The sequence below is a fragment of the Salmo salar genome, chromosome 06 (assembly GCF_965601325.2).
Source record: "Salmo salar chromosome 06, fSalSal1, whole genome shotgun sequence".
In the NCBI taxonomy this organism is placed as follows: domain Eukaryota; kingdom Metazoa; phylum Chordata; class Actinopteri; order Salmoniformes; family Salmonidae; genus Salmo; species Salmo salar.
The window spans coordinates 36,246,657-36,256,110 of record NC_138296.1 but is presented as its reverse complement, the minus strand read 5'-3'; the positions used below and the strand labels follow the sequence as shown (position 1 = coordinate 36,256,110).

The 9,454-nt window shown below is 40.5% G+C and overlaps 1 protein-coding gene across 1 annotated transcript; it reads right to left on the bottom strand.

The window, feature by feature from the left end:
• Positions 1-7,323: 7,323 nt before the first annotated feature.
• On the bottom strand, positions 7,324-9,195 carry il8 (interleukin 8). Its single transcript, NM_001140710.3, has 4 exons — positions 8,956-9,195; positions 8,413-8,545; positions 8,080-8,166; positions 7,324-7,799 (listed from the first exon to the last, which is right to left on the bottom strand). The coding sequence occupies exons 1-4, from the start codon at positions 9,017-9,019 to the stop codon at positions 7,790-7,792; spliced, it is 294 nt and encodes a 97-aa protein (NP_001134182.1). The 5' UTR covers positions 9,020-9,195; the 3' UTR covers positions 7,324-7,789.
• Positions 9,196-9,454: the final 259 nt, after the last annotated feature.

Below are 9,454 nucleotides of genomic sequence, written 5' to 3'. Positions count from 1 at the left end.
TAGAGTAGAAAATGCGATTGAAACACAATGAACTTTAGATTTTTATTTGGTACATGAAAACGTAAGCAAAGTACATGTTGTGTGAACTATGTCATCATGCACTGACTTAACAACAAGTCAGTTTGGTGGAAACATACTCTTTATGCGGATTTTATAATATCGACTCCAACCCCATTTGATGCGTGGAACAGATGTGGGTGAGGCTAGGTTTACATAAGGGTGATATTTTTTTTTTAACTCACAAACGCTCTGATGAAGGCCGTAAGGCCAACAAGTAAAGCTTATTAAAGAGCAGTGATAATATCAAGAGCAGTGTGCGGGTTCCTTCTTTTTTCTCATAATATTGGCATGACAATCTGTTGCCTATTGGATGGAAACCTAACTACTGATGTGGTTTTCCAACAGCAAGGCTCAGTGCAAAATGGCAGTGTTCCCATTGTTTACAAAAGTTTTTCTTTATTATGTACAAACAAACATGTCTCCAACTCTCATATTTACACACTCACAAACTGAAAATATATATGTGTACATTGTACAATCAATTAGTGTGAGAGAGAGACTCAAATATTACATTAATTTGTACATATCCACTGTATACATGAATTACAGCAAAGTTGGTTCCTGTTTCAGTCACCCTCGCATGGGTCAAACAAACACTGTAATGTTCATAACTTATTTCAGTGTGGTGCCAGGACAACAACCTCTACCTCAATGTAAGCAAAACAAAGGAGCTGATCGTGGACTACAGGAAAAGGCGGGCCGAACAGGCCCCATTAACATAGACGGGGCTGTAGTGGAGCGGGTCGAGAGTTTCATGTTCCTTGGTGTCCACATCACCAATGAACTATCATGGTCCAAACACACCAAGACAGTCGTGAAGAGGGCACGGCAACACCTGAAAATATTTGACATGGGACCTTAGATCCTCAAAGTTCTACATCTGCACCATCGATAGTATCCTGACCGGCTGCATCACCGCCTGGTATGGCAACTGCAAGGCATCTGACCGTAAGGCGCTACAGAGGGTAGTGCATACGGCCCAGTACATCACTGGGGCCAAGATTCCTGCCATCCAGGACCTATAGACTAGGCAGTGTCAGAGGAAGGCCCAAAGAATTGTCAGACTCCTGTCACCCAAGTTATAGACTGTTCTCTCTGCTACCGCACGGCAAGCGGTACAGGAGCTAGGACCAAAAGGCTCCTTAACAGCTTCTACCCCTAAGTCATAAGATTGCTGAACAATTAATCAAATGTCCCCCCGGACTATTTACATTGACACCCCCCATTTGTTTTGTACACTGCTGCTACACGCTGTCTATTATCTATGCATAGTCACTTCACCCCTCCCTACATGTACAAATTACTTTGACTAACCTGTACCCCCACACACTGACTCGGTACCGGTACCCCCTGTATATAACCTCGTTATTTTGTTACTTTTTTATTTTTTACTTTAGTTTATTTAGTAAATATTTTCTTAACTCTTTCTTGAAATGCATTGTTGGTTAAGGGCTTGTAAGAAAGCATTTCATGTGTGTTGTATTCGGCGCATGTGACAAATACGATTTTATTTGATTGATTGACAATAGAGCCTCCCACAATGCAAGCGATGGCCGCAGTCAAAACTTGATTACCTTTGATCACATGATTTTTGTCTTGTTCATGCAGTCGACATGTAGGCTCAAGTCAGACAATTTGTATCCCCATAATGTACCACACTTCAAAATAATTTGACAAAAGAGATAAGAACGCACCCATCTCTGTAGTCAGCCCAAATGATTAGCCAGGCAAAAGAAATTGGCAACTTACGCACCTCAGCACTTGTTTTTCATCGAGTTTGCGAGTGTACAACTATGTTCACTCCGGGGCACGAAACGCCTTATAATTCAATTCGTGATTATTGTACATCCGCTAAGAAAATGATGACTGAAAACTGAAAACACAACAGTGGAAGGAAAGAGTGAGAAATTTCCGGGCAAGAGCCGGTCCATTTAAAATGAATTCATTCTTCCCTTGCCCTGCAAGTGTCAACTCGTCAGACATCAGAAGTATCCACATAATTTGAGGGGAAAGGGTGTGTCTTTTAAGTGTTTGGAATGCAGCTCTTCTTGGTTATTCCCAAACCACTGTCTCACTCCTACCAACCAGTGTTGCCAACTCCTCAGTAAGGAAAGTAGCTATTGGCTGTCCTAAAAGTTGCTAGAAGTCGCTAAATGACGTCATCGCCTAATTTGCATAATTGGCCATGTGCATGTAATTGTGATGGATGCTGTAGGAGAGAGGAATAACGTTGTGGGAGAGACAAAAAGTGAGTAAGAAACACCCTGAATATGTTTAGAACTACAAATGAACTTTCTTCTGTCGATTCTTTTTTTTTTTTTTATGTCACAATTCCAACCCTCCTCCTTTATCCGGGCTTGGGACCGGCAAAAGTGACCCAAAAGAGACACTCTGGCAGAGTTACTTAGTTTTTATTGTAATTTTTTTATTTTTTTTTTATTTTTTTTAGTTTTCTTAATTTGGTTTGGTTTTTAACCTTTTGGTCCACTTAGTCACAGTAAAACATGACATTTTTAACCATAACATTTTTTACATTTTTTGTATTCAATCTACATTAACAATCTAAATGGACCAAAAAGAGACAATAGAAAAAACTGGCAATGGCAATGTGAGAAAATTATGGTAACTAGTCTGGCCCTAATTCAGGTAAAAAAAATTTTTTAATGTAAGCCAGGGCGGGATCAGCTAGCGGCGGCTTCCCGCATGCGCGATTCATTTGCAGTCTGGACGAGGAGGGGTGAACATCTCCTGCTCTGACTGCAGCTGGGAGGGACTGCTGTGCGAGGACTGGGCCGCCTGTGAGTGCTTTGGGAAGGGGTGGGGCCCACGGCAGTACCCACTGCTCATTGAGAAGAGTAAGAACGATATGTGCTTTCAAGTCAGAGTCTCCAAAAGTCTCCAATAACACCAGAAAAAGTCGCTAGATTTGTCGCTAGTTGCTTTTTTGAAAATATGTTGCTAGAGAGGTCTGAATACTCTCTAAACACTGCTACCAACTCGCTCGGAGTACCCTCTGTTGTCACGTGTTGCTGACGAAACTCCGAGGGTGACTTCCAGAGTGGTGCTTTGGCAATTTTTTTTTACCTTTTATTTAACTAGGCAAGTCAGTTAAGAACAAATTATTATTTACAATGACGGCCTACCCAATAAAGCCCCTTGAATTGAGTGGTGAGAGGATCAGTAAACCCATCAACTTCAGGACAATTCATGTTCCACTTTTAAATAATAAAACATCAGTAGGCTAAACACTTAAACATTTAATTTCATAAGTATCTCATCTTTTGTATTTGTCAAGTCTCGAAATCAGAAAAAAACAAATGCAAGTGTCATATAATTAGTCACACTTCTCCATTCTTGTGTGAAATTGCGCAAACTCAAAAATAACACTGTTCCTTATTGTATTCTAATTTGCTATGAAGGCGGCAGCGTTGCAGGCTCAGTAGAAGTGTCTACGGGAGGGTCGAATTAGATCAAATCAAATCAAATTGTATTGGTCACATACACATGGTTAGCAGATTAATTAATGCGAGTGTAGCGAAATGCTTGTGCTTCTAGTTCCGACCATGCAGTAATATCTAACAAGTAATCTAACAATTTCACAACAACTACCTTTTACACAAGTGTTAAGGAATGAATGAGAATATGTACATATAAATATATGGATGAGTGATGGCCGAATGGCATTGGCAAGATGCTACAACACCCTCGATAAATTTTGCTCCTTCAGTTTATGGACGCTTTTGCGTGAACACACAAATGGAGGGGGGAAGGGGGTGATTTGGGATTCAAGTGTGTGTTTCAACTAGCCTACTACCTTCATCGGATGTTCTATGGGGCAAAATCATGAAGTGATACCACACCAGGGCCTGCGTTGAATTGTGAGACGGGGTTTACGATGGGAAAAGGGTGGGCAGTGGACAATGGAGGGGGCAGGATTAGACCACATTGAGGAACCGATAGTGTGAGAGTGTAACGCCTGGCTATAGAGAGGGGTTTTTGTTCATTATTTTGGTTAGGCCAGGGTGTTACATTGGGTGGGCGTTCTATGTGCATTTTTCTATGTTGGTTTGTTTCATTGATTTTGGCCGTGTGGCTTCCAATCAGGCACAGCTGTAGAGTGTTGTTGCTGATTGGGAGTCACACATAAGTGCCTGTTTTTCCGTTGGGGTTTTGTGGGTAATTGTTTCTGTTAGTGTTTGCACCTGACAGGACTGTTTGGCTGTCAGTTTTCTCGTTTTGTTTTGTATAGTGTTCTTTCTGCTATTAAATATTCAGTGATGAACACTAACTCCGCTGCACCTTGGTCTACTCTCTCTCACGACAGCCCTTACAGAGAGGAAAATAAGTATTTACTTCAACAAAAGCCTTTGTGTGTTTTGTTGTGATGCTGTTAGTGAGCTGTGGGAGCAGGGCCGGCCCTAGCCCGAATTGCATGATATGAGTTATACAATTGCTAAATGCTCTCTCTGACACATGGCAAAATGTGTAGAATTGCAGGAAACTTGCTTTAAAATGGCAATATTTCCACTATACTCAATGGCAAAATGTATAGAATTGCAGGAAATTAACTTTAAAACATAAAAGGCTAGGGCCGGCCCTGATCATACACTATATATAAAAAAGAATGTGAAGGATCATTTTTTTTATGTTTCACTAATAGTATTTTTATGAAATTTCACTGAGGAGGGTGGTCCTCCCCTTCCTCCTCTGAGGAGCCTCCACTGGTGTAGACTGAAGTGGGTCCTATGCAATGAACTGTTAGCTAATGAGAGCATGAAACCTTCCTAAATTAAAAGGCATCTGGGCCCCAAGCATCCAAGCCATAAAGATAGACAGCTGACATTTTTAAAAGGAAATGTCAATATCTGGAGGTTTCACAAGATGAATTGAACAAGGTATGCACAGTACAAGAAAAGGCACTTTGCGCATCGTACCTTGTGGCCCAGCATATTGCTAAGTGCAAAAAAGCCCAACCAGCGCAGAGGATCTCATACTCCCTGCTGCGATTGATATGTGCACTGAAATCGTGGGATAGTCAGCCGCCAACAAACTTAAAACCATACCCCTATCCAATGACACCACGAGGAAGAGAATCCAGGACATGTCTGAGGACATATCGTGTCAGACATCATAGTGCAACACTGCAAATGGCCATTACGCACCGCAGCTTGATGAATCCACAGATGTGGCTAACAATGCAATTCTAATGGTCTATGTCAGACACGTCTGGGATAATAACTTTGAGGAGCAGTTCCTCTTTAGTGCTGATTTGCCCACCACCACCGCAGAGGCTGTCTTAGGCACAATGGATATGCACCTGGGCTCCGTGGGACTGGCCTGGGATGGGTGTGTCGGTGTGACCACTGATGGGGCAGCTGCCATGACGGGAAAGCACACCGGAGTAGGAAAGCGGATCCTGGAGAGAGCACCGAGTGCGACGTGGAACCACTGCTTCCTACACAGGGAGGCTTTGGTAGCGAAGGACATCGTGCCTGAGCACCACGCCACTCTCCAGAATGTGATCAAGTGTATCAACTATATCAAAAGAGTTCCATGAAAAGCAGGTGTTTCCAGGCCTTCTGCAGAAATATGGGGAGGGAGCACCAGCAGGTGCTTTATCATGCAAAGGTCCACTGGCTTTCCAGGGTAAACTTTTGGGTCGCTTTTATGAGCTTCGAAGATTTTGATTGTGAGGAATGGCTTGCACAGGTTGCCTACCTGGTGGGTATTTTTGATAATCTGAATTTGCTCAATGTATCAATGCAAGGGAGGGGGCAAAATCAATTTGAACAGAGGGACAAAGTGGATTCCTTCAAGATTAAGCTTACCATTTGGGCATATCATGTTTCTAACAGGAGGTTTGACATGTTTCCCAATGCTGATTTCGAGATTCAGAATCTGACACCACGACACTGAAAAAACCCCTTAAACAGCATCGTGTCAACCTGCAGGGAAAGTTTTGCGACTACTTCCCGGAGGAAAGCGACTACTTCCCAGAGGAGAGCGACTACTTCCCGGAGGAGAACAGGAGACTAGATGACTGGACACCAGACACCTTTCGAGTGGAGATGGGAAGCCTCATGTTGCCAAGCAACGAAAAGGATCTGCTGTTGGAGCTGTCATGAAGTTCTCAGAAATGACACTGCCACAGTTCTGGTGCCTAGTAATGGGAGAGTATCCTGCTCTCGCCTGTCATGAATCATGCTACCGTTCAGCACTACCTCTGTGTGAAAGTGACTTCTCTGCTATGGCCGTGCTGAAAACTAAAAGTAGAAACAAATTGGACTGCCAGCATGACCTCCAAGTTGCCCTGTCAACCATCACCCCAGACTTCAATGAACTTATCAAACTAAAGAAACACCCCCAGCTTCCACACTGACAGGCCACACACACGCGCGCACACACACAATACATAAACAGGTTAATGAGTTATTGTTCACTATGTTAATTATTATTGTTAATTCATTCTGACATTCATATAACATTTCATTGAACTGGTTAAAAACGTACACCTTTAAAAAAAAAAATTCAAAGTTGTGAAACTATTCACATGGTAATTGATGATTAAGATTTCCTAATGATTGTTTTTTTTCTCTATTTTAAACACTGTTATGGGTTACAGTTCATTAACATTATTGGGCTGGTTTTGATGTCATGTTCTGAGTGAAAATGTATTACACCCCACTCCTGAACTGGTCGCTTAATTAAATGGCTTATTCTCTTGAATTTATACTACATGTTTTCTCAGTTAATATGGCTGTGTAATGCCTTTCTTTAATACCATAATTGAGTCTATTTTGCAAGTGAAGCCTGCCCAAGAAAGCAGCTGCAATACAACATTACAAAATGTTATCATCAACAGTGCATAACATTGGTTTGCAACTCAATTATCATTGTCAAGTTTGGGTCCCCAGGCAAAATCAGCTGAGAACCACTGCTCTAAAGTGACTTGTAATCCAAGCCGAGCTCATTGGCCACTGTGTAGAAACAAGCACTATCTTAATCTATGACTCAAACGGGCAACAATAAATTACCCTTTTCCTGTCAAATGGAAATCCAACTTTTGGTTTACTGTGAGGAGATGTTCTTATTTTTACTGAATGATTGCTTGTTAGTATTGTTGTTACAATGCTCTACCCTCCCTTGCTTCAGGCAAAAGTGTCATAAGACTTGTCTAAGTCCAGCTGTTGTAAAAAGCTGTGATTGCATTTTAGAAGGAGTAACGGTTATATACAGAAAATAGAGACAGCGAGAGACAGATTTCAGAGGGTTTTTTCACACATTTATTGTAATTGAATTAGATTGGAAGTTTCAACATGATCCAACAGTTTAATATAAATAAGTAGGCAAATAAATAAATATATCAATAAATATCCTGAGGTTTACATGAATACATTAGTTTGAGGGTCAAGTAGGATGTGACGTTATTCATACGAAATCATTCCAATACAACCGGAATGCATGTAAATCTCATAATTTGATTATAACAATGAAAGAAAAACACTTTAGAAATAAAAAATAAATTATAAGCTTAGTACATAGTACTTGGTTGTGTATATATAGAGATATTTTCATTTAAAAAAGTCTCATGCCACTTTAAATCTAGTATTGTATTTCAACCTGGATAGAAAATGATAGAATTCAGCCTATCAATCTTATAAATACTTATTTGGTTTGTATCTTGTAACAGTTCAGAATCCCAGAGTTTTCATGGAATGATTCCCCTTCTTCATTTGTTGCTGTTGAGGAAAATAAAAGGTTACGTTATTACAATATAATTGCCCATGTGGTTTCACAACTTTTTGTGAAGCTAGACAAGAAAATTCCCCAAACTCAGCTGAAAGAAAATGTCACTTGAACCTAGACATATTTCTGTCAGGTGAAGCAAGTCATGCTCTGCTGTATTTATGACATTATTTTGTCCAATCAAACTCTCTGTCATTTAACAGTCATCCTATCTGTGTTGTTTTACCCGGTCGGTTCACATCCTTAAACTCATACAGCCTAACTTGTACTTACTTGGCCAGCATCTTCTTAATGACCCTCTTGACCCAAGGAGCGCTGACATCCAGACAAATCTCCTGACCGCTGTTGCTCAGAGTTGCACTGCAGGGCAGACACACAGCACAGTCAGACAATCATGAAATCTGGTAATAACTACATTTTAGTGTCCACATTAGCTAGTGAAATTGGATGGTAGTCAGGGAGTAGGACTGATTAACTAAAATTCTATATTTTTAAGTTACCGTTATATAGTAACCACATTTAATGTCAACATCATATATTAACCATATTTTACAGTAAGCATTTGCAAGTGTAATAGAACTATAATCAGGAAGCAACAGAACTCACATGATCTCAGTGTCTCTGCAGTGCGAGCTGGGAGGGAACATCTCCACCTTCTTAATGAGTCTACCAATTCGTCTGCTTTCCGTCTCAATGCAGCGACATCGCAGGTCAGCCCCCACGCCTCTCAGACTCATCCCTGTTAGAGGTAAGAGGTCAAGGGTCAGTGGTAGAAGGAATGCACAGGCATCCACCGTGATGACAAACACACTTGATTAGTTAGAGAGAGCGAAAGAGAGAGAGTCATCCACGCATGACAGTAAGTTGCTCTGGATAAAAGCGTGTGTTAAATGGCATATATATACACTGTATATATACAGTATATATTTAATATATATATATATATATATATATATATATATATATATATATATATATAGAGAGAGAGAGAGAGAGAGAGATGCAGATTTATTTTATGTACAATAAGATACAAGATACAGTACAGTATATAAAGGTAAATAGTAATCCTGCTACTCATAACCATTATATTCATGTCCATTGGTGTCAATGCATTGAGTCAGAGTGATGTAGGTAATAATATAAACTCACCCTCAGTAATGGTCAGGAGGGCCAGGAGCACAATGACAAGGCTGGCTGACATTCTGATGCTCATCTTGGAGTTACAGATGATCCTACTAGAAATCCTCTAATAAAGTCTGTTGTTATCTCGCTGGTAACAAGTATTGTTATATCTTTCTCTTATTGTCAGTCCAGTTGCTAGTTCTTTTTTTCCTTCCTTCTCTGTCTGTGGTGAGTTTGAATCTGCCGCTATGAGAAGAGAGCCGCTTTGTCTGCCACTGTGGGGAGAGAGCTGTTTTAAAGCCAAATTCTGGAAGTGAGTCATTGTGGTATGTGAAAGATTGTGAAATCTGGGATTTGTCTGATTTTGAGGGCTAGTTGAGGTAGGGAATTTCTCCCTTTAACTCATGAGTGACAGCAAGACACATTGACTTGGTACCAGTACCCCCGGTATATAACCTCATTATTGTTATTTTATTGTGTTACTTTTTTATAGATTTTATTTTTTACTTTAGTTTATTTAGTAAAT